General features: G+C 37.2%; 1 protein-coding gene across 8 annotated transcripts in view; it reads right to left on the bottom strand.

Annotated features, from left to right (window-relative positions):
* Positions 1 to 26697, bottom strand: part of R3HDM1 (R3H domain containing 1) — a 195647-nt gene that overhangs the window by 118748 nt on the left and 50202 nt on the right. For 6 of the 8 annotated variants that reach the window (XM_035008143.1, XM_035008141.1, XM_035008138.1 and 3 more), the window contains exons 1-2: positions 8226 to 8634; positions 6635 to 6845 (exon numbers count right to left, since the gene is read on the bottom strand). In XM_035008143.1, coding sequence (XP_034864034.1) covers positions 6635 to 6805 — 171 coding nt within the window. In that variant the 5' untranslated portion in view covers positions 6806 to 6845; positions 8226 to 8634. Of the gene's footprint in view, positions 1 to 6634; positions 6846 to 8225; positions 8635 to 23250; positions 23270 to 26697 lie in introns of those variants that run through there. The other 2 variants (XM_035008137.1, XM_035008136.1) reach the window with 2 other exon arrangements.

The raw sequence follows: 26697 nt of genomic DNA on the forward strand, positions 1-26697 counted from the left end.
CTTTTGTTACCTGGGCCTTCGGTGTCATATCCAAGAAGTCATTGCTAAATCCAATGTTTTGTCCCAAGTTAATTCCCCTCCCCCTTTTAAAGATTTGATTTATATTCCCTTTGATACTCTGATTAGAGTAAGACCAGTGAGAATTATGCTTTATAAATACCATGAGATATGGCTTTACATTGATTGTATACGGAGAAAAATTAACATTGGAATTAAGGCAATAACTACAGGTGCAAACCAAGCACATTACTCTGACACAGCCCTTAGTAACAAGCTCTTTTGGTTAGGTGATAATTGATCTTGCTGCATGGGGTCAGTCGCTGCTTTGAAGAATAATCTTTGAATGGCTTCATTCATTTAAAAAATACCTCCTACTGGCCCACAAAGGCCAGAGGGAGCCTTTAGTAATCTCCACTAGTGTCACTTGCAATCACTGTGCCTACAGTCTTCTGAAACACCTGACTGAACATCTGTTTTATTTGTACAAGATCAATCTTCAGTGACCATGATCCTGATTAGGGTGGAGTCATCTGTGTTGGCACCTTTCATGGACTAGTAGAGCCCCTCAGTAAAGAAAGCAAGGTGGTTCAGGGCACACAGCAAGATGGTCTTCAAACCACTTCTAACTCAAGGCCAACACTGCCTAACAAATCTTGATCAGCCATCCTGGAATAAGGCTCCATGGTAGTTTTCAGCTGAGAAAAGCTACTTATGGCAAGAATCATGTTAAAGCAAGATTCATCTGTCCCTAGTCTCCCCTCATCAGCCTGATAGAGATGCTGAATACCTTTCCTGAGCCAATCTGTGGCATGTATGCATGTGAGTTTAGCATTTTATTTTCCCTTTCTAAAACCCATCCATCTTGAGAACACCCTATCTTATCTGACTCTCATCAGACAAGTCTCACAAATTAGGAAGCAAGTCAAAGCGTCCGACAGGGATGCCCCCTGGAGTGTCCTCATTTTTGCAATGTTGTAACATCTACAAGACTCGGCAAAAAGAGCTTGAGTTTGCTGGAAAATGCACTGAAACACAGATGCTGCTTTTAGGGTAGTTGGGCAAAAATGAGGTATCACTGCTCTGGAAAAAACAAATGGAGGGAGAAGGCTAGAGGCGAGTCTAAATTATGCCACTGGCTCCCCAGATGACCCTGTGTAATTCATTTCCATTGGCGTAGGTATCTGGAAAATGGAAGGAGTGCTCAGTTGAACTTTGGAAACTTTAGCTCTGAATCTTTGAGTTTAATGAATTTAACTCCAAAATGGTGGGTCATTACTTTGAGCTTCTCTTGCCAACTCAGGATCCTTTTTGGGAAGAAATGTCAATGGGATTAACAGAGGGCACCTCTCCTCCAAGGATTTCTTCCCCAAGTTCTTAAGGTTTTCAGGAGGTCCATGGTTTTCAAAAGGAAACCCATCCACTCTGAACCCAAACACATACTTTCAAGTTCCCAGGTATTGGGTCTGGCACCAGAAGACTAATACAGTCTTGTCTCAGATCTCAGCTTCGACTCTTTTCTTGAGAATGCCACATTCCCTCTTTGGTAATACTGAACCAGCCTAGTGGCTTTCCTCCTGTTGTCTGTGGGGCCATGATCAGTGTATCACTGCTCTGGGCTGTGTGTATTTTTGCTGGAAACACCCAAGGGTCAAGGAGTCTGCTGTGACTAATCATTCGGTTGGCGTAGCTTCCATAGCTTAATGGTTGTTTTCCTTTATTAGTGTTGTTGCTTTTCTCTTAGGCATCTTATGTCCTCACTGTTCAAAGTACAGCCCATTAGCCTGTCAACAGCCAATGCTGGCATCAGCTGGGAGGTTGTTGAGATGCAGAATCTTGGGGATATCAACCCACACCTTGTTCAGTATGTTCTGTGGTTCTGTAGTATTTATCCTTTGACCTCCTTAAAGTTGTCAACTTTTAACAGGTCTGGCAGCCCCAGCTCCATGGCCTGTTCTCTCTCAGATATGCAGATTGTAGAAGGCATCCCTGGGGACTGGGGTGTCTTGGAGGTACGGTCAGTTAGGAACTGAAAAAGCCCTCTTGGCTGGTCCCTTTGGTGTCATATTTAAGAAATCATTGCCAAATCCAATGTCATGATGCTTTCCCCCTGTTTCTTCTAAGAGTTTCATATTTTAGCTCTTAAGTTTAGGTCTTTCATTCATTTTGTGTTAATTTTTATATACAGCATTAGGTAAAGCTCCAACCTCCTTCTTTTGCATGTGGATATCCAGCTGTCCCAGTCACCATTTGTTAAAAAACAGAATAAGTTCGGAAGAGTTTTCTTCTCTGTAATTTTTTGGAAAAGTGGAGGATTGGTATTACCTATACCTTGAATTTTTCTGATAACCTTATTAGCTTGCCATTGCTTTCTTGTCTCTTACATGCCCCATCATCCCCTTTTTAAAGATATGCATTGGAACTAACTAGGTGATACAAGATGTAAGAGTCTCATCTTGATTATCAAAGGGCCTGCTACAGAAACTGAGAATATACTAAACACCTACTTCAACTGATTCTGTGTCTGGAAAATTCACTCATATATATCAGAAGCTGTTCATGCACTTTGGCACATAAAGGCCTAGTTGTTCACAAAAATCGGTTATTTCCTCCACAACAAAGGTAACCAACACAAACTGAATTGGCCATCCTATTGTTCAATAAATAGTTTGTCGAGAGACCATTGTTTAAATTGCTCTAAAATATGTTTTGGATCGTGTTTACATACACATGTACACGGATGAATACACCTAGGCAAAACATCTGTCAAGTAAAAAGATACAACTGTATAAGAATGGGAAAGTTGAGTATGACCCATTAGTAAGTAAGCAGAGTACAAGATTCCTAATTTTACATTTCAAATAAATTATTGCAAAAAATCAACACAATTAATTTACCCTAAATTTAATCTGAAAATTCTATGGCTGAGAAAAACCAAACACCAGACGTCACATAAATTAGTTATACAAAGAAAACCAAAGCAAACACTTCCTCCCCTGCCCCCACCATTCACCCCATATTACATATTAGTTGTAGTCAAACAAAATTTAGAAACTTGGCTCCTCATCACCTCTATCTTCTAAATACTTCATAACCATAGAAAGTCCAATATGCAACTTAAGATTTGCAATAGGACTAGCATGTGGCAGTAGAAAAGTTACTAAGCAAAAATTATGCACAATTATTTGGGACCATAATCAATAGTTCAGAGCAACTCCACAGCAATTACATGGGTAAGTTAACTTCTCGATATTAATGCACACAGATTGCTTGAATTAGCACTAAAGTATTCTTAAGGAAGTAATCCTTAAAATTCTGTAAAAGATTATAACCTGAAGCAAAACTTTGAATAAAAAACACAACTAAAATTTTTTAAAAGTAGAGAATCATGCAAGTAGAACTATTTATAAAAGCAAAGGTTAAGGAGCTCTATGAGAGAGTCTCTACTTCTAACGATCCACTGTGATGTCCAATGTTTGCTGGCTTCTCCCTAGTTGGATGAAATTTTTCATGTAAATGCTATCTTTAACAGATAGTAGAAAATCGTAAGATTTCTTCATAGTATTAAAGAAGCTAATATATCCCTTCATTTAAAAATGACTTTTTCTAGGGCCGCCTAGGTGGCTCAGTAGGATAAATGTCTGCTTTCGACCCAAGTCATGATCCCAGGGTCCTGGGATGGAGCCCTGCATTGGGCTCCCTGCTCAGCGGGGAGTGTGCTTCTTCCTCTCCCTCCGCCCCTTCCTCTCCACTTGTGCTCTGTGCTCTGTCTCTTGCTTTCTCTCTCTCAAATAAATAAATAAATATCTTTTAAAAAAAAAGACTTTTTCTAAATAAAATACTAAGGGGATGGCCAGGAAATTAAGACTTGGAAATGGATAAAATGTATGATTGTTGAGGAAAACATTTTCATTTTCCTAGGTCACTTCAAGTATTACTGTGCTGAAGCAAGACAACTGGACATAAGTTTATTCATGGTAGTTCACTTTCAAAATGATATAGAAGAAAGTAGAGAATATATTGGTTTATTCAAAATTCTTAATGGGAAACCTATGTTAGTTCGCACATACACCTAAATTTGAGTAAAAACAGCTGCTATTTTCGAGCCCATGAACGTGGGGCTCAAACACAAGACCTGAGCTGAGATCAGGAGTTGCACACTTAACCGAATGAGCCACCCAGGTGCCCCTAATAATAGTTGCTACTACAATTAAATCTTTAGGCAGTATCTTAGAGGTACCAAAGGAAGATGAACTGTCTACTAGTATGTTAGAAGAAAGGCATTTCATAAAGAGTAATTCCGTATTAAGTTAAAAGGTAACTTCGTATTAGCCAGATTCTTGTTAACAAGATTCTATTCTCTTAACACAGTTGTTCCAAGCAGAGTTAATATTCTCACACATAGTAAATTCTTAATAAATGTTTGAATAAACTGTGAATATAGCATTCAATGGATTAAATGAATTCTCATGTTCTCTTTGTTCCTCTTCCTAACCTTTACAGTCACGATGCTATATGGAATATGGTATCAGAGACCATGCCATTTTTGCTTACTATAGTATTTCCTTGACATAGAATAGGCCTTCAATAAGCGTTTGGGTAATGCATGAAATTTTCCTATAATATCAACAATTGGGCCATGATTCGATAGTCATCATCAGAATGCTCTTGTGCTTATTGCCAAGGGCAACACAATAGACACAGTTGGAAATGCAGTAATCCAAATTAATCGCTTGTTTATAAGCATGACCTAGAAGAGTGAACATTAGGTGTAAAAAGGGGACTAAAATGAAATCTTCTACTATTTCAATCATGAATAAAATAGAATTTTAGCAGATTTTCTCTGATTCAATCAGGATATTGGCATACTGCCATCACCAAGTATAGTGATTGCAGGCTTGGCAATTTTTTGTTTTAAAAAGTGCTATTACTAAAAATGCCTAGGAAAAGTACGTGATTTCTCCCAATTTCTTAGGTAATTACCACTTGACTATACTTAATAAGTGGGGCCTAAATGCTTTTTTATAGCTGTGTGAGTTGCTTTCATTTTCTAACACATTTCTGGCATATACTGGGGAATAAACAAAGTTTTTGACTGAACGAAGGTATGAAATAACCTTCAAAAGTATCTTCTTTACTTATAAAACAAACAAAACAAAGTAGCCCTCATGTATCCCTCAAGATCTCCAGGATGTATTAAGAATGATAGAGTAATGATAAAATATTTTCTCCAAAGGTAGAATTCTTTATCCATAGGGCTAAACTAAAACAAATGAGTTAAAAATAGTATTTTAAGGTAAGTTTTTTGTGGCAGATTAAAGGTCTTTCCTACTGAGAAGCAGGCTCTAATTCCCCTTCCCTTAAATCTGGATTAACTTTACTGACACATGTCATCAAAAGACAACAGTGGGGGGCGCCTGGGTGGCTCAGTCGGTTAAGCGTCTGCCTTCGGCTCAGGTCATGATCCCAGGGTCCTGGGATCGAGCCCCACATCCGGCTCCTGGCTCAGCGGGAAGCCTGCTTCTCCCTCTCCCTCTGCCTCTCCCCCTGTTCATGCACTCTCTCTCTCTGTATCTCTGTGTCTCAAATGAATAAATTAAAAAAAAAAAAAAAGACAACAGTGGAAGAGACATTCTGGGACTTCTGAGCCTAGGTCAAAAGAACGCTTGCAGCTGTGCTTGGCTTTTGGAACACTGTTTCTGTGACGCCCTGAGTTGTCACACGGTAAGTCTAACTACCCTGGGCCTCCCATGCTGGAAGGGCCATAGGTAGGCACTCCCAGTTCCAGCTGAGACGACATTTCTGCTGTTCCTACCAAGGTGCCAGATATGTGGGTGAAACAGTTTGGACCTTCCACGCCAGCCCATCTGTCAGTTAAATACTAGCAAAAACCACTTTTGATGCCTTGTGCAATAGAAAGTTCAGTAAGCCAAGGCCTTATTCTTTTGGACTCATAAATCATGTAATATTAAAAAATAAAATGGTGTTTAAAAATTATTAACCCTTTGTTTTGCAGTAATGTCTTTTATAGCAAGAAGATAACTGGAACACTTAGAAGTGAATGTATGTACTACCTGAAATAATTTTTTACCTATCTTGAATCGGTTGACCAACTCATCAATTTCCATCTATGCCTGGAATTAAAAGCCTTCTCCACGGTTAATTCTGTCATCATATATGTGTAGTGACAAAAGCCTCAAGTGACTTCTTTTTTCCCCATCAACCACTTTTCTTAGTCATGGATGATTGCTTCCCTGGAGGGTTGTTTTTGCCAAGAGAATTATAGTTTTCAATGCTTATTCTGCTCTCTTTTAAGGGCTCTTAGGTTAGACTCTGAACTCTCACGACACTAACAGGTGCAGAATGGTATGAAAAAGTAGAAAGCCAATAAAAAACATATTGGCCACATACAAATAAAAGCAATTACATTACAAGTAAATACAAAGCAAATCAAAGATATAAGCAATTCAAAGAGCTACACTCAACAAGCTAATCCAGACCGCTAAAAAACCAGCTGGTCAACATGTCCCAAAGGGTCAACTTAACCTTTTAGAATTCTGAAAGTGAGTTTGGTATAAAGAGTATAACTCTATCTTGAGTATTTAGTATTTGTAGCCAGAGAGAAAATCCTGTTTACCTGCAAATCAATATTGTTGTCAATACAACGTTCATTCTTCTCTGCCAAAATCTTCCCATAGTTTTCTGATTTGATAAGATTTTCAACTCTGGTTGTATCTTTCACTTCTGCCTCCAAATCCTTCATTGTTTCAGTTTCATTTTTTACAGTAACAGTATCAGACATCCTCATCAGCAAAGGTTATTTTAGAATTCTACAGGGAACTTGAAGCCTTAGCAAGAAAGGAAAAAAATTTAAATTCAGTTTGAAACATTTCTTAAATTCGGGTACTGTACAATATTGACTAAGTGCCTTCTATGGTCCAGGAATAATGTTGAGTTTACACAGGTAGAAGCAAAATTCCTGCTTTCAAAGAGTACAGAGCTTAGTGGCGGACATATACAAATTATAAAAAGCATAATACAACGAGATACGAGCTATAATAAGGATACCAGGTAATTCTGATTTACATATCACTTTTTTTTTTTTTTAAGATTTTTATTTATTTGACAGACAGCGAGCACAAGCAGGGGTAGCAGTAGGCAGAAGGAGAGGGAGAAGGAGAAGCAGACCCCCCACTGAGCAGGGAGCCCGATACGGGGCTCAATCCCATCATGACCTGAGCCAAAGGCAGACACTTAGCCGACTGAGCCACCCAGGTACCCGTACATTTCACTTTTAAAGGGTCTTAAACATTAAGTAAAAGATAATGGTTGCAGAGTTATAAAAAATACATATTTAGATGATATGAGAAATCTTTTTTTTCTAAAAGGATTTCAGGAGTATCATCCTGTAAGAAAAATGTATTTGTATTATAGTCTTCACTTATTCCTAAAGTTCTAAAATTCTTAAATTTTCTTTCAATTCCAAAAGGAAATAATTAAAAAAATAATAAACAGCAACATTATATACCAAATACAGTTGGGAATGTGCATTAATAGTCTGCATTAGGAATCAAGCATTGAAAACTCTCCTGACTAATGTGATTCAGTGCCTAACAACATGTATTACCAGACACTGAGGAAATCAAATTCATAGGATGCTAATATATTTCATATCTTTAGTGAGGTTAAGAAAACACTAGGGACTTTATACTGGGTATGAGATAGGAATGTATGAGGGACAGGTATCAATTTAGATCCTGTGAGAAATGTGATGCTGAAAAGGAGAACTTGATGTCAATAACTTATATTTTTTCCTAGCTTGAGATATAATTGACATATAACAATGTGTAAGTTCAAGGTACACGACATAATGATTTGATACTCGCATATACTGTGAAATGATTGCCACAATGTATCACTTAACATAATAACAATATCTAAACAGAAGAACAAAAAATATCTAAACACAAATTTCAGAAGTCCATAAACAATCTGAAAAGGTTTAAAAACAAAAAAAAAAGAGGGAGAAATAGATTCTAAAGTCACAGACTAAACTGAATTTAAAAGTCTTCCTTAATTATATTCCATACCAGAGTTAATTGGCTCATTCTCAAAACAATAAGGTTATTAAGAGATAGGGCATTTCTTAAAATACTCTGGTTCCTTGTTATTTGTAAGATTTTGAAAGAAAAAGGGATGTGTTTTTCTCAAGTGTTCAGACAGGTTACCTGACGTATCCTATGGAACTGGGATTGTGGTGTCCCACAAAAATAAAATAAAGTAATCCAAGGTTCTTTTTCGCAGTTGTCAGCCAGGATGTCAAGTGTACTGAACCATCTGGAATCTGGCAGGAGGAGTCCCATGTCCTTGTCACCACTGTAAGTTCCTGGGCTGAGGACTGTTGTGGATCAAATATATCATACCTTTCAGTGGCCTAAAATTAAAACAAAAGGAAATATTTTAACAAAATAGCCAAGAGAAATGGAACTCTATATAGTATTTAGAAATTAAAAATACTACTGTTGGTGAATTTATTATTTTCTTGTCCTAAACAAGTCAGAATGCTTAGTTATGACATGTATTTTGTGAGCCTGAAGTCACTCAGGGCATACAGAGAATTTATCAGTAAAAGCAGAGGGGAGAAGAAAAAAGGGAACTAACATACAGTAAGAATTTAGTATGTGGTCAGTGTTGTAAGGGAGATTACTGTTTATTTTATAGATAAAGGAAAAAAAGGTTTGCCTAAGATTGTGACCGAGAATGCTTAACTACCAAGAAGAGTTTTCTTCCAGAGCTACAACTCTATGGACTTAAGGGAATACTGAAGTTGTGAATAATGATCACACTCTAGATTTTTAAGAGTACAAAAGAACAAAAGGCTGTAATAAGTCATTTAACATCTTCAAAGAAACCCACATTGGTCTGTTAAAAGCAAATGTCTATGAAGGGTAGAATGACCATTTTCAAAGACGTCTGAAATGCCAAAATTCTTTCAGTGTCATCTGTTTTCAAAGTCAGTTTCATTTTATGTTTCTCTGGTGCAAATGAATATATTATAGTAAATAAACAGCTCTAAAAATCCTACATAGCTTTTCCATTTTCCTTTGACAGTGCTGTTGTCAATAAACAGATCAGTACAGTTCTAAGGTGAAACAACTGAATATAGAATGGTGTAAGCACCAAGAGATAATATTGCCAACCATGCATCACAGAACCATTCACATCTTATACTAGCTCTTCAAAAACTAATTTGAAATATAATAATTTAGAACCCTGATATAGATTCACATTAGTTTTCACATCTCAATTTCAATGACTAAGAGATAAGAGGAGGGATCAACAAATGTCCAAGTTGTCTTCTGACACCGTCCTCTCTATTTCATCGAGGCTGCTAAGCCACTAAATCAAATAACTGTTTTGTTTAATTTTCATAAAAAACAAAAACAAAAAATACTTCAATTTAATTTTTCTAATTTTTAACTTTTTGTCTCATAAAATGGTAGACACAAGATGGCAGCACCCACTAAGCACCCAAATTATTATGTGTGTGGTTTTTTTTTAGTAAAGGACTTGGGATTCAATCATGAATCCCTTAAGTTTGAAATTGCAAAGCAAGGCTATAATCCATATAAGAAAAAAAGGCGGGGGGTGCTCCTAGATGGCTCAGTCAGTTAAGTGTCTGACTCTTGGTTTTGGCTGGGGTCATGATCTCCGGCTTGTGAGATCGAGCCCCATGTCAGGCTCCACACTGAGAATGGAGCCTGCTTGAGATTCTCTCTCTCCCTCTCCCTATGCCCCTCCCCCTGCATGTGCTCTCTCTCTCACTAAAATAAATAAATCTTAAAAAAAAAAAAGAACTAAAAAAGGCAATAGCTGCAAGGAGTAAGGAGGACACAATATAAAGAGGTAAACACTCAGTTCTGAGGAACCCCAATGAACCTTAGGAACCACCTAGTTGAATCTAATAATTTACCATGCAAGCTATTAGCACCCAGAAGTCAAATGACCTGTCCCAAATCACACAACCAATGTGATAACCAATACTTGTCAATATTCCACACTTGACAAACTAAATAAATAAATGATTTTGAACCAAAATGACCAGTTATTATTTCCTGGGAAAGAGATAATGATCAAGTGCATTAGCATTACACCAGAGTTTAAAACCCAGCTCTGCCAGTTATGACTTTGGAAATCACTTAATCTTTCTGAGCCACAATTTTCTGAGCTGTAAAGTAGGAAAAGGAACATTTCACTCATAAACTTATTGAGAAGACTGAATGTTTGGGTTTTTTTATGATTTATTTATTCATTTGAGAGGGAGAGAGAGTGAGTGGCGGTAGGTCAGAGGGAGAGAATCTTCAAGCAGACTCTGCTGAGCAAGATGCCCTATGCAGGGCCCGATCCTCTGATCCATGAGACATGACCTGAGCCGAAACCAACAGTCCGACGCTTAACCGAATGAGACACCCAAGCACCCCAAGACTGAATGTTTTAAATAAAAATGTTTTTCCTCTCCACATCTTCAAATAAAAGGGATAATACAGCTTTTTGGAACTCACTAAAACAAAAACCTTTTTATCTTGGCATAATGCCTACACTTCTGGAGTTACTCAAGGCTGTATGGGCATGTGGGGGTCAAGTATAGGAAGCTACAAGATCGGGATGGCATATGGTGTCTCTGCCATAACAATTAGGAGTCACTCTAATGTAGTAAATTGTTATACAGTAAGTGAAAGCAATTTAAAAATGTATATAAATTTGCTAAGTTTCTACAACAGAAAGGCAACTTAGAGAAAGTTAGCAAAATGTTGGTATTTGTTAAGTGCATACATGTGAGTACCTGTTACTGGTATTTAAAAATTGTCTCAATCTGTTTCAACCTAAAAGAGATGGATATATGTGCTCAAAATTCATATTCAACTTTGAATAAACATTCTTGCGACTGCTAACATGTTATTATTAGGAACAAGTCAGAGATTTGATTACATGCAATTTCTGTGCTACCAGGTAGCCAACAAAAGATAAACGTCTGTATAAATAATAAAATCTTCAGAACCACATGCACAAAAAGGTTTGCACCCACCTGGCACCATAAGCAAAAGGGAATCAAAGGTAAAATTAAAGATCGTAACCTAAAAAAAAAAAAAAACAAACTATAAAAGTACAAGGAAATACAAGAAATATTTTTATAATTATTGGGAGAGCCCTTACCAAGCATGATGTAAAAATCTAGAAGCTATCAAAGATATATTAATAAAACTTACAATAAAGTTTTAATATTTCTGTATGACAAAGTATAACAAAGAGATTAAAAGGCAAATGATAAAATCTACTTCCAAGAGAAAGGGTCAAAGTATCTAAAGTAAAGAAGCTTTTATAAATCAAGAGGAGAAAAAAAGAGAGAAATGGGGAATAGGCAATCTACAAAAGAAACACAAATAATTACCACCAAAAATTAATACTAATATATAGCTTACCACGTGCCAGGTGCTGTTCTACTACCTTTCATAATTAATAAATTTAGAGCTCACAATAATTCTAAGTAGGTCCTGTTATCACCCCTGTTTTACAGATTAGGAAACTAAGGCACAGAGAAATTAAGTGATTTGTCCAAGGTCACACAGGTGTCCCACTCCAGGCTCTTTCTTACCCACAGTGCTCTATCATCAGTCCTATGTACCCAGAAGGGGGGCAGTCTGTATTTAGAGAACACCTTTATTTCAAGAGTTCTTTCTTCTTTTTAAAACGATTTTATTTATTTATTTGACAGACGGAAAAGAGAGAGCACGCGCACAAGCAGAGGGAGCGGCAGGCAGAGGGAGAGAGAGAACCCAACATGGGGCTGGATCCCAGGACTCTGGGATCATGACCTGAGCCGAAGGCAGACGCTTAATCAACTGAGCCACCCAGGCGCCCCTCAAGAGTTCTTACAACATGTACTAACTCCCTTAGCATTGTGTTCATTACAAAAAGTAAACTTAGCCTTTTCACATGGATAGGAACTATGTATTGTTCTTTGCTGCACAGCAGGGCAGCACTATTAACTTATAGTGGTCAATAAAGCTGATCACTACCGAAATATCAGAACTGCTGCATAATCATCCAGTTTCTCTTAATCTCCCTATCTCTGTAATCATCACTATCAAACAAGGTATACCTGGTTGGCAATAAGGATTCAGTTTGTGGCTAAGGAACAATGTGAAGCCTAGTAGTTTACAAATGATAAATATGAATACTTAAGTATCTTCTTCAAGGAAACAAAGCAAGACAGAATTGGGATCAATATTTGAAAAGACAGACTAGTATATGCAATCCATGAATGTGTAGTTTCTTTAGTGAAAATTTCAGATAGAATTTTCAGCAACAAAAATACAATACTGCTAATTCAAAGGATTAGTTTATTATGCCTGGGGTCTAATATTTGGTTCTACAGCACAAAAGAACTGAAAAGTTAGGCATTTACAAAAATAAATAGTCTACTTTCACATGAAGAAAATCAGTTCACTCCAGGTTAACAAAACATCAAAAAATCAATTAATTTTGTTATGAGGAAGAAATATGGCTCATACAGGTAAAAATTAAGTACTCTTCACGAGTATTGAGGGAAAAAAGAATTACATTACTGAAGTTATCTGAAAGAGAATTTGGCAAAGCACACTGCATTTTTATTCCCTTATGACTACCTGGTTATTCAGTGTCATTTCATTAGATGAACGCAGTGCTTATTTCTTCCTTCAGAGTAAAACATGTAATCAGGCAGGCAAATTTAGAAAATAAACCAAGTTGCACAAGACCAACACACATCAGCTTCTTCTCTTAAGGTCAGCAATCAACACAACCAATTGGTCATGGGCCTCTGGTGAGAACGACAAGGAAAACGGCTTATGCTCTATTTAGAAAGAATGAAAATTTACATTCTCAGAGTCAGTTACTTGAAGAAGAATATAAGCACCAATATTTCAAAATGCTAAATGTCTATGTGATTTATAAACAGCTGCTACCATCCAGAAATGTAATGAGGAACCACAGAAAGCAACAAAGCTGCAATAAGTATTAGCTATGTTTTACAAGAGCAAAAGAGAAAGAACTACATTGACCTAATGGAGTTGGTGAAACCCAAGAGAGATGGTTAGCAACGACATTTATCAACAACTATATAAAATAATTTTAAGATGATATTTAAGGAGAGGGGAAAAGACTTGGTAAGTTGAAGAATGGGTGCAAATAAGAGTCCTTACAAGACTATGAAACAAATTACTTTTAGAGAAGAAGTGTTACAGAGACGTAAGATGTTACAAGAGCATGTTGCATTCTCAGTGGAGAAATCGGGAAGATAGGAAAAAGAAGCCCATTTAATGGAAAGAGAGTATATATGTTCGAGGTGAAGACAAATCAACCAACAAACAAACCAAAAAAAACTGATGATACCTAGAGGTGTGATGGCATGGGGAATGGGAACTCTCAGCTGCTGTGAGTTCACTTTAGTAAACAATCTGTGATCTCAGATGAGGTTTAAATTCCTTATGTTACAGCCTAGCACTTCTACTTCTCGATCTACACACTAAAGAAACACTTATATGTGCATGAGGAGACATGTACAAAAATATCCACCGAATTGTTTTATTTAAAAGCAAAGAATGGGAAAGACCAAATGTTTACCAATAGAGGCATTGATTTTTTTTTTTAAAGTGTAAGAACTGTAGTATACTCCTACTGCACCGTATGATAAACAGTTAAAATGCATGAACTAAAGTTGTAGCAATACAAGTCTCCAAAAGAATGTCAGAATGTTTAGCGAAAAAGCAGAATTATCTCTACAATACAATGCAACTTACATAAACATTTAAAAACCGCTCAAGCACTGATGGTAAAGGTACAAATCTATTTCACGTAATTCTCTCTGGGGAGGGAAAGGAAAAGGATTCAGGTGAGACAGAAAAGGGACTTCAATCATGTCTTTATTATTATTCTATTTCTTAAAAAAAAAAAAGACGTAGCAAATATAACAAAAGGTCAGCATTGCTAATTTTGAGTAGTAAGTACTGAATTTTTGCTGTAATGCTTCTTTTTTTGGTCTTGACATTTTTCATTAAAAACATGTTCTAAAAACAAACAATAGGAAAATAGCATCAAAGGGTGGATATATTTGAAGTTAAGACTAGAAGTTTACCCTTGATCTCATGAGGGATAGAAAGCCTGAATAATAGAGGAACGTATTTCAAGAGAAGCCATAGAGAATTATTTCAGTTACAATTGTAGATGGACTCTGTTCTACCAGGTAAAATGTTATAAGAATTGTGGTGGAAAGTGACTGGAGCCTAGACAAAGGACTGAGAAGGCTGAAAAGGAAAAAAGAGATTTCATTCATTCATTCTGATCTTTTGGTTAGGTACTATGTGCTAAGCACTGCTCTGACTGCTAAGGATATCGCAGTGAAACAGGCAGATAGGACCCTTTTACTCAAACTGCTTCCATTCTACAGCAGGGAAAAAGTCAAGATAATTACTGATTGTGATATGTGTGTTAAAAGCAATAATATTAACAACAAACTCTGAAATACCTATTATTATTCACAAAGCACTATTCCCAAAGCTTTCACTGTATTAATTAATTTAATCCTCATAATAACCCTATAAGGCTGGTACTCTTATTATCCCAATTCTACAAACAAGGCAAGTGAGGCAGAGAAAGGGTAATCAGCTTGCCGACTACTGAGTGGCAGAGTTAGAATTTGAATTCAGATAGTATGGTTCCAGAGCCCTTGCTATTAGCCATTACCTACATTATTGCCTCTAGAAATGAAGAGATATAACAGAAAGTAACTACCTGGGGGAAGCCAACTAGATACAGGAGTGGTCAGGGAAAAGGTTAGGGCTGTGATGACTGAAATAGTTATGATACAACACAGTGAAGGTGTAGGTGGTGCTTGCTACCCACGACACAGGAAATATCTGAGGGGGAAAAAAGGATTTGGTGCAGAACAATGATTTCTGTTATGAACACAGTAAGTTTAAGGTACCTTCAGGACATCTGGGTGGAGAAATCTAACAGGATGTTGGATGACCTGGAGCTAAGGAGAGAAGGCAGGGCTGATTCTATTTATTTGGGTATAATCACTGGATAGATGGAAGCCTTGAATTATCAACATAGATGAAATTGATAAGGACCCACCAAGCAAGACAAGAAGTAGGCTTAGGATAGAATCCCTAGGGCACCACAGACCCTTACAGATGATGAGTAGAGAGGTGGAGGAACAAAAAGAGTCTACCAGATTTGGCAACAAAGTTAACAGAAGATGCAAAGTTAGTGGAACACTGTCAGGATGGAAAGTGTGTAGGCCAAAGAGAAGCCAGAAGAGAAAAGAGAGAGAGGCTGGAGGTTTAAGAGGAAAAAAGAGTAAGAATTAGAAGAAAAATCTGAAGTGGAAAGAAAAGAAAAAAAACGGGGTCGGGAGCACAAATAGAGGCAGAGACCTTAAAAGTATTCATTGTCCTCAGAAACTGAGGGAATTCATATCTAATAAATACATTTTCTATTTTACCCAGAACATTTCTTGCTGGAAGTCAGGAAGTTGGGATGACTGTAGGGGTTGGGGAGAACAGTGGGTGAGGATAAGTCCTGGAGTGAGTCTCTAAGGGGAGGCTCTTTAAGGCTGACACCTACATCCAGGACCATTTAGGCACAGTTCTCCAGAAGTCTGTAGACTACAAGATTCAGGGTTTCTATAATTCTGTAACTGAGGTCAGTGTAATGGGAGTGATTTAAATGAGATAGCTCAGGTGCAATTTGGCTATAGAACAGGCCAAATGTCCTTTCACAACCATTCCAGATCTGACTTTATAGTACTGTGTGGTACAGGCTTAAGAAGCCTAGTAATGCCACGGGTGCCTGGGTGGCTTAGTTGGATAAGCATCTGACTCTTGATTTTGGCTCAGGTTGTATGATTGAGCCCTGCTTTGCGCTCCCTGCTCAGGAGGGGAGTCTGCTTCTCTCTCTCTTCCTCTGCCCTTCCCCCAAGCCTGCATGTGTGTGTGCGCGCGCGCGCATGCGCGCGCGCTGTCTCTAAAAGAGATTTAATTTAAAAACAGATTTGATTTAAAAAGAAATCAAATCAGGGCACCTGGGTGGCTCAGTTGGTTAAGCGACTGCCTTCGGCTCAGGTCATGATCCTGGAGTCCCGGGATCGAGTCCCACATCGGGCTCCCTGCTCAGCAGGGAGTCTGCTTCTCCCTCTGACCCTCCTCCCTCTCGTGCTCTCTCTCGCAAAAAAAAAAAAAAAAAAAAAAAAAATTAAAAAAAAATCAAATCAAAAGGTAAAACCAAATCAAAAGGTAAAAAGTTAGAAACTAGGAAAGCTAGAGTACTAAAAGAGCTCTACATGTATCTTTATGTAGCAGGGGCCCTAGTTTGAGCCAAAGCAGAAGCTAAAGGGAATGTTTTCATTAGTGAACCAAAGCAGCAGAGAAGTGGGAGACAAAAAGCTTTACGGTACCCATGTGATGGAGCCAGGAACAGAAGACTCTAGGGAATATGGTACCCTGAAGACTAATGTTGGATGCTCTAGGAGATGGAACCTTGGGCAGGGACATGAGCAATTATGGCAAGCACTACCAAAACTGTAGTGCGCCAGAAGACAAAATTGGAATACTACAAAAGAGCTGTTCAGGAGCTCCCAGGAAATACCTGGAGAATCTTGGGGTAACCTGGCGAGATTCTAAAGGCATTTAGATATTGGGAGAGGAAGGCAAGAGACAATGCAATATGTGAGGGCCATTAATGTAACTCCATAGTTGAAAGCTTTATTAACCACCTCTTAGTACAGTGGTAGTGAGGATAAAATGTATTTTGCCTTAATTCTAAACCTATCACAGTCTGGGATTAAACTGGGAGCTCCCTACTTTTGTGTTAAATGTAGGATTGAGATAGATCAAGTTCTAATAAGCTCTCTTGGCACATAACAAAATCTCTTTTAAAGACTACAAAGAGAAAAAACGACTGGTCTTACCATCTGATCATGCTTTGGGAAATAAACAAAGAACATTTAAAGGTTTAGATTCCTGGAAACTGGGCACAGATAATGAGGATGAGACAAGAACTTAAGATAATGGGCACGTAAGGAGAGAGAACATGGATTTTTATTCCATACTGAGTTTAAATGATTATAGTTCATTCTTTAAATAGTGTATTATCTACTCAGATGCTTCTAAGCAATGGAACTGGTTAGAGGGAACTGGTTGGAGGGAGAAATATTGATGTATTCAGTCTGGAACTCAAGTTTTTCTCTTCTAAATAATGAGAACCACAAAAGTAAATTATTTACCTAATACAGAACACCAAGAAATATGATAGAGAATAAAATACTGTATAATGAAGAATTTGGCTGGCCTTTGTCCTTTGTTCCTGGGAGGTAGCTTCTAAATCCTTGCCATGGGAGTGTCTTTGTTACTGATGGTTATGTCCTGATAGTTTACCCTAATGAGGTGACTCATGGTGGGCCCCTAAGTAGTTTATGCTAATGAATGATCCAGGATGGGGACAGGTCACACCAGAAAGACTAACCAGGTAATTAGCAAGTTGCGGTTTTGAACCATGCGATAGCAGCATGACCTCTTAGAAGGGAAGGGTGGGGCGGCAGTTTGAGTTCAACTGCACAGCCAATGATTCAATCTTTCATGTAACAAAACTCCAATAAAAACTATGAATGCTGAAGCCTGGGTGAGATTGCTGGACGGCAACATTCTGCCTATTGTCACATATCACTGAATGGGAAGACAATGCATCCTAACTCCACAGAGAGAGGGCAAGGGAAGCTCTGCATTTGGGATTCTCCTAGATCTGGCCCTATGTGTCTTTCCTTTGGTGCTGACTGCATCCTTTATAATAAAACTGTAATTTTAAGTTTAGCACTTTCCTGAGTTAAGTTGTTCTAGTGAATTATCAATTCTGAGAGGGTAATAGGAACCTTCATATTTATAGCCAGCTGGTCAGAAGTGAGGGTGGTTTGGTGTCTGAAGTGAGAGTAGATTTGTAGGGAGTACTGTGTCCTTAACCTGTGAAGTTAAGCCCAACTCCAGGTTAGCTGGTATAAGAAGTCACTGCAGTTATCAACCTTCTGCATTGTCTAGTCTCATTTGTTACATTCTTACCAATGTATTTTGTGCTGGGTTCATAGCATATCTGTAGTTTATAGCTCACGAATAAAAGTGAACATCATCATGAGCATATTCAGCCATTCCTAATGCCATCAATGAGAAGGTATATACTTTACATAGACTGTGCCAAGTGCTAGGATGGTCCCATAAGAAACCTTTATAGTCTTCATGGTATTTTAGCTAGACTGTGATGTGATGTTCCCTTTACTCCTTCAGAATTCTATTTCATTTGGTATTTTTTTCTCTGTATAACTAATATAACTAAGTGAATTTACCTCCATGTACTTTTTAGCCATGACGAGCATTTCATTCTTATCAAAGGATCACAATGAAAATTCTTTGAAGGCCTTAGAAGTATTAAGCTCTGTCATCAAAGAGTCTTAGTAAAACTCATGCTGGGCTTCTGGCACATGTATCTAATCCACCCAAAGGTTCTTTGATGGCTTAATATATTTCATCAACATGTGAAACTTCATATTCTCTCTAGCATTTGAATCAGTAGACCCAACAACCCATTTCTTTCTTACAACAAAATCTGTTTCCTTTATAGGATTTTAATTTAGGTTACAATTGGCATTCTGTTTTATAACTACTGATATGCCACTCTTTATTTCTTGAACTGCCAACTACATTCTTTCTAACAAAGGATCACAACCCTCTTTCAAGAAAGCACCTAGGGATTATGATTGGAGGGAGAAAAAAAAGCTCAAAAATGTTTTATTTCTTCTTTCAGTCAAAGAGTATTTCATGGTCAGTAAAAATAGCTTAAAAACAGCTTGAGGTAGAACAGGTGCTGTCTTTCAGTTGCCCTCGTCTACCTTCAGACTCGACAAAAGGATGTGTACAACAAAGTGCAAATACTTTTATAGCTTGAGGATGCTGCTACTAGGCATGAGTGAACACCGCTGAGACCTTCATGGTCTCTAGCATTCACACCATACACTGAACTTGTACAATGAGCAGATAAAATTTCTCTTTAAAACACCTAAGGTTCTGTCCAATTTAACTGGTTCAGCTGCCTATGGCTTTTATAAAAAATGAATAAATTCAATGTCTAATACATTTCAGATCTGATTTTTTAATGACTTTCGTTCATTATTTCCTAGCCATGTCCACATCAAATTGTTTTAGTAGTTATTAATATGTAATAAATTTCTTGCTTTCTTTACAACTCTTTCATTGGAGCTCAATGGGGGCATGCAGTCCTCAATGATTTTGGCATTCCTTTTTGAGCTATTAAAAGAAGTTGTGGTTTAAAAGTACTTTGAAAGTACTGAGGTAACAAAACATTCTGCTGTATCTTTCTGGTGATCCCGTATTGTAGTTTGACATCAGATGTGTTTGGTAATCAGTCATTGTGTATGTTCAAACTACTTGAAAAAAACTACATATGATTTTTGTGGAAGTGCCTCCTGTTGGAGGAAATCATACACCCTTCTAAGCATTTGAAAATGAAGGGAAAGAGAAAATGTTAAATCCACATAGATTGAGTAATGATTTATAGACACCATAAAGCAGTAATTCTTAATTATTTTTAGACCATGAAAGGATCCTCTTGAGAGTCTTATTAAATCCAAGGATCTTTTCTGTAGAAACGCAGCACTCATACTTGTGTATGCTCAGAGACATTTTTGCATGTGGCTTTCAGGGTTTCTTGGTTCTCCAGAAGCATATACATGAATCCTAGAGTTAGCAATTCTTATTTTATATTTTACATGTAATATTCTTATATGCATGTTGTGTATAAAATATAGAATATATATATATGTGCATTCACACACATACGCAATTTCCCCTCCCTTCATTCCCCCCTCCCCCCAACCTTGCTCTTGTCAAATGAGAAGGTGGGGCTGGGTCAAGAGACATTAACTGGGCTTCAGGCTTCCCTCTAGTTACTAAAGCACATCTGTGGAACTCTATGGCTTAGAGGATCTTAGTCTGAAAAAATAAAAATCACTGTATTAACTTTATTAAAGATAACGTGTATCAATCAGAATCAGGGTTGGTCAGCCAGAGAGGTGTGATGAGAAAGTTTACAGAGACAATGACTTTTTGGTCCTATTTCACTCCCACCCCACAGGACCAGGAGTCTGATTGAACAGCAGAGAAGCAAACTATAACAAGCAGGGCAGGAAACAAAAGAAGGTAGAAATGACAAGTGCTACATAATTTCAGAGGAGAGATATATGTGAAAATGACATTTAACTCTGCTGAGAAGATTTTCATCTTACATAGCTTTCTTTGCTTTTTAAACATACATAACTTGTTAACTGTGAATTTTTCTTCCCAGATAGTTCTATGCTAGTTATCACGAAACCACAATGCTATTTAAGAAATACTATTGCCTTCATCAAATTGCTGTCTCAATCTGCTTCACAAAACAAAGCAAACACAGTATAATGACAGTTGCTAGGTTTGTGATTATGTAAACAGGTAAATGCTAAGTGAATTTTTGTTCTTCAGAATATTTTTAAAAACTGAGACACTAGATACAAAATCTTGAGGAAAGCATTTAAAAAATCTTAAAAATCTTTAAAAACACACATGGGACCTCTGTGTACTATTTTTGCTGTTTCCGGTAAATCTATAATTATTTCAAAGTAAAAAGTTAAAAATGAAAGAAAAAAAATCCCAACATATGTCCAATGTAACACATTTGGAAAATACAGGATGGTATAAAAAAAAAGCCATATAGGTATTAAAAATAATACAAGTTTACCATAACTTGGAACACAATTATGAGGTGGGATATTGTCTTAATTATCTTGAAAAGTTAAAAATCTTGAAAAATTCAAAAATTATTTAAGAGAAAAAGAATTCTCTTTAACAGTGTAAACATGTCTCTTTGGAAGGCAAAACACTTTAAATGATAATTTCAATATGTAGTCATTTCAATCTACTTATAAGGCCTGAAATATAAGTTTCTAAAAATAAAGAAACTGAGCAAAGGGTAAAATCTGTTTATTTCAAATATATTTAATTATTTACCCCTTAATATCTTTTAGAAAGCACAGGGTTTAATTAACATAAATTAAAATGCAACTAGTAACTACTATTAATTAACCAAAAAAATAAAGTCAAGTGCAGATCTGGTTCCAATGAAAAGTGAAAAACTGTATGACAATGAAAATTGGAGAGTGTAAGTGTGTGAGTAAAGCTTGGTCAGGAAAGACAGAAAGACCTGAGGGTAGGGTGAAAAGTGAGCAAAATGCCAAGAAAGGGAGGGAGGGACACAGAAAGAGAAGGGCAGTCAGGGAGAATGGGAAAGACAGAAAGAGGGTCAGAGAGGTAGGGAGAAGGTGAGGCACAGAAGAGTAAGAAGATGGTAAGTGAGGAAGAAGGGGTAGGGGAGAGGACAGACAGAAAGATGGAGGAAGGGGCACACTGAGAACCCAGAGACAAAGGCAGAGGGAGAGACAGACAGAGACCAACAGAAAGGGAGAAAAGGGATAGACAGAGAAAGACAGAGAGGGAGATACAGAGATGGCTAGACAGGGACAGAGAGGCAAAAACAGAGAGGGAGATACCAGGAAGAGGGAGAATCAGATGAGCAGAAAAGAAAGAAAGACAGGAAGAGAGACCGTGAGACACCACACAGATGGACAGAAAGGGAGAGAGACTGAGACAAAGTGGGAAAGACCAACGGGCTGGGGGAAGGAAAGAGGGAGAGAGAAGTGACAGGAAGAGACACTCCTAAAGTCTCTCTCTCTCTCCCTCTCTCTCTCTCTCACACACACACACACACACACACACACACATGGGGCAGGTGAAGGCAGAGAGAGATGCAACCAGAAACCTAAAGGAAAAAAAAAAGAATAAAAAAGAGGAAAGGTATTTAAAAAAGTAGAATATGACAAAAGATGGATGAAAGCAGTTGTAGGCAAGAATTCAGAGAATGTGCTATTTAGTTTTTTCTTTTCTACTTCTCAACATAAAACTTCAAAGAAACCCTGAAGCTTAAAAGAGAAATGATGAAATTCTCCTGGCATTAGGCTGAAATAATGTATCTGATAAAAGACCCTAATTTTATTAGTAACTATTAATATTTTCATGATCCTAATTACTTACACAACTGGGAAGGAGAAAGAAACAAAAGAAAGAGAAGTAATGATATTCAGCATTGATAACAGGCAATTTAGTGATTTTCCTCCTGTTTCCTCTAAAAGAGAGGAGTTATTTCTCAAGATCAAAATAACTTTCATATGGGGGGGGGCGTTGAAAATAGCACAGCAATTCCATATACTGGTAAAATTTCGGCTAACTCTAGGTGTAAAGGAAGCAAAACTCTCAAAAACCTTTCAAACGAGACAGTTACACACTAATGGACATATTTTAGTCATCTCAGTATACCTCACCTATATGGTGAGATTCCCGTTTTGAAGAATTATAAAATATCAAGGTAAATGTCAAAATTTTTAGACAGTATGATTAGAAATAAGATAGTTCTTTAAAATTACAGAGTTTTATTAGCATTAGCTCCTTTGCAATGTGGTATGATTATGCTAATCACAGCAATGACAGATCTAGGTATTGCTGTTATAAGCACTTTAAAAATTATTCTACCTCTTCCCCCTAAAAAGGGTACAAAAAATTAACATCATCTTTGAAAGTTAAGGTTCTTAGTTTCCTAATTTTCAAAAGAAGACTCTCACCTATACTGCACTTGTTCCACAATGAAATTTTTAAGATTCAACAAGCCATACAGCATGTCTATTTGAGATGAACCTGAAAGAAATCATTTCGCCAACTGACAATTTGTTCTGCTATACACAAATAATAAGGAGCATACAGATAAACTGTTCAATCAATACAGTACAAAGAGTTACCACAAATTTGGGGGTAGGGGAGGGGAAACTTGTCCTCGGCTAAGAAGTAAATGACTCCTACTACTCATTCTATCAACCTAAACAAATCTATCTTTGCAAAAATAAGCAAAAACCCCATTTTTAAAACATACTCTCATTTTGGACAAGGTAAGGATTTTACCACACATGCCCCTAGCAAAATTATGGTACTAAGTGACATGAAGAATAACTCTTCATATATTTGATTACCTTTTGTACACATTTAGCAAATAAACGAAGAGTCACATACATACCTTCATTGTATTGGTGTTTGCTTCATCATACAGAGTGAATGAAGATATACTTCCCATAGTATCTGTAAACTGGTGCTCTGCATTGCTCCTCTACAGAGCTCCTGCACACACAGCTAGCTGATTAGTCAGGCATCGGGAGAGCGCTGCTTTAGAGCAGTCTAAAGCACTTGCCGAGGACTCAGAGACAATAGAAAGTCAACAGCTGTATGTTGTGATGTCAGTAACACTCTAGCCAGTCACCACCCGAATATCTGAAATGCATCAGAAGCTATATTGAGCTCTTCATTAGCAATTCAGAAGCAATGATGCAAAAGCCCATGAAACTGTGAATGTGCAAAGGCTGTCAGGATTTTTGAGATTTCTCACTCTTAAATTTTGCACACTGATTCCTGACCTCACACTGGTGAAAAAAGTTGAGATAATTATCTTTCTCTGAATTCCCTAAAACAAAATGTATAGAATCTAGGCATGGTTAATATATCAGCTTTTTAATAACTCTCTTTGACACTTTTAGTATCATTAGCAAAAAAGTCTATAAAAAAATAAAGACAATCTGACTACGGAAGCTGACATCCCATCAGAGTTTTGCATCTTCAAACTGACTTAACTGTCACAAAGGAAGAAAATGCAATTAAGAGCATAATTCCTTATTTGTTAATTTGTTTTTGCTAAAATTAAAATGAGCTCGCTTATTCTGGCAAGAGCATTACTTCTTCACACCAACAGATGGAGACAGCAACAGAACTGAGATCAGAGGACAATTCTGCCTTGTGTCAGATGCTTGTTGTCTAGATGAGCTCAAGTGGTGGACTTACAAGAAAAGGAATTAACCGAAATAAAAAAAAAAAACCCAAAACAACTTATTAAACATTCAATATCTAGGAGCAGACACACAAAATAAAATGAAGAAAACAGACAACCAATCGTGTCTGTTGGGTAAAACATCAAATAAGCAGACAAATGTGTTTTTTAAATTCTCAGCATTGATTTCTGTGATAGCTGGGTAAAGCACAGGTCTGTTTCCCATTCTGTGAAACAAAGATCATACTTTCTGTAAGCATACAGGAATCTTGTACGGATCCTAATCGGACAAGGCTTATACATTACTTGTATATTGGAAGAAAAAAGTATCCCACCAACCAGACATACTACTTTTCTCTGCCACTAAAAGGTTAAGTCTTAAAGAGTTGATACGCTCTAACACATCAGCAGTGCACTATATACCAGCTAGCAAACAGCAAAATAAAAGACACTGACTTTTTAACTTGGAAATGTTATTCCTTTCTCAAAAATAGGCTCTATTTCAGTCCTATAAATAGACTTAATAATAGATTTAAATCCACAAAACCTTCCCTGACTATACAAACAACAAAGGTGGTAACAGCAGCTACTATCAGTGATTCTTGACTGAGAGGTTTCACATTAATTTACTTAAAGTTCCTCAAAGTACCTACCTCCCCAGCGTACAATCCTTACCATGCCCTGTACTTTTTGGTATCTAGGTATGTGTTAAGAGGGAAAAATCAAGCATGAGAATCCCAAAACAAATACCCAAGTTCTTGACTTTTCCATAAATGGTTACTGCTTTTATCAAAGGGTACAAATGATTTTTTCTCAGATAGAATCTGTTACTTACGAGAAACAAATTCAAGGCAGCTTTTCTTAAAAACCATAATAAAGTCTTTTGCCATGAAACAGATGGACAAACTAAAACGCAGAATAATGAAGGAACTCACTTTCATTGTGGCAAAAATTAAAATGAGTATTTCTACTAGTCAGAAAGGTCAGGATAAATCCACTTGTATACGTGGATGATAATGTTCCACATGATTCTATTTCTCTTTGAGCTTTGGAAATTTTTAGGCCTTATAAATTCAAGGAATTCTGAATTAGTGAAAAATCATAACTAAACATTTTAAAATGTAGTTACATTACTGTCAAGTAGATTCTGAAGGGAAAGGATTTAGATGTTAATAGTGAATTCCATGGATAATGAACCTTTCTTTTTTTTTTTTTGTTTAAAGATTTTATTTATTTGACAGAGAGAGACACAGTGAGAGAGGGAACACAAGCAGGGGGAGTGGGAGAGGGAGAAGCAGACTGCCCGCTGAACAGGGAGCCTGATGTGGGACTCGATCCCAGGACTCCAGGATCATGACCTGAACCGAAGGCAGACGCTTAACGACTGAGCCACCCAGGCGCCCCAATAATGAACCTTTCATTTAGGAACATCTACAACTAGCCAATAAGACACAGAACCTTCAATATTCCTTTTGGATACTATACCATTAATAACCATTAATGGATACTATTATCATTAATTACTAAGTCACCTTGTCTGCACCCTGTTAAGTGTTCCACACAAATAAACAGTGCAACAGATTTAGAAAGGTTTCTTATGATGCCTTAGAAATGTGCTTAAAACATGCCAACAAGGCCAGGTAACAAAGGAAAACTTTTGCGAATAAATCCTCAGTAAAAGAAAGATGAATTAAAGAATTTCATTTTTTGCTTGCATCTCAAGTTTCATACTATACTTCTTAGAATGTTCAGTAATGTCCTCTGCAAAAACTGAAGCATACTGACTCTAATAACATATTGTTTAACTGTAATTATAAGGTAAAAACCTAATTCCCAACCGAATTATAGGAACTAGGGCAACTATGGGACTAATAACAGAAATTTAATTGTCTAAATCTAATTACTGACATTCCTGATAAACTTTCTTAACTTTTTGGTGCCTTAGCTCTCACTTGACTTTTTTTAAGTACCTGATCTTTATTTATTTATTTTTTTTTTTAAAGATTTTATTTATTTATTTGAGACAGAGAGAATGAGATAGAGAGCACATGAGAGGGGGGAGGGTCAGAGGGAGAAGCAGACTCCCTGCCGAGCAGGGAGCCCGATGCGGGACTCGATCCCGGGACTCCAGGATCATGACCTGAGCCGAAGGCAGTCGCTTAACCAACTGAGCCACCCAGGCGCCCAAAGTACCTGATCTTTAAAGGTGAAAACAACATCTGAATCTAGTTCTCTCACATATTTCCCAAGACATTGTAAATAAAAAGAGTAAATGATTACCATAAGCAAGGGACATCTTACGGGAACTAATTTTTTAAAAAGTTAACATTTTCTTACAAGTAGAAAATCAGTATTTTGCAACTAGTAATGTAAAAACAGATTCTGGCAGGGATCAGGAATATATGACACAACCTACTGGGTGAAAGACAGTTACTGCATAAGATAGTCTCCAATTTATGGTTAACTTTTAATTACAAAGAGTAAAAGATATGTTTACAACCTGCAGACTCTACCTTAACCAAGTGACCAAATTTAACATCACAGGCTTCCTGATGTAATGCAGTAGGGGACAAAAATAACAACCTATGTGATATTCCTCTGGAAATATTTCAGCTGAATCTAGTCGTGAAGAAACAATCAGACAAA

This window comes from Mirounga leonina, unplaced genomic scaffold, assembly GCF_011800145.1.
Source record: "Mirounga leonina isolate KUSES-001 unplaced genomic scaffold, KU_Mleo_1.0 Mir_151, whole genome shotgun sequence".
Classification (NCBI taxonomy): Eukaryota; Metazoa; Chordata; class Mammalia; order Carnivora; family Phocidae; genus Mirounga; species Mirounga leonina.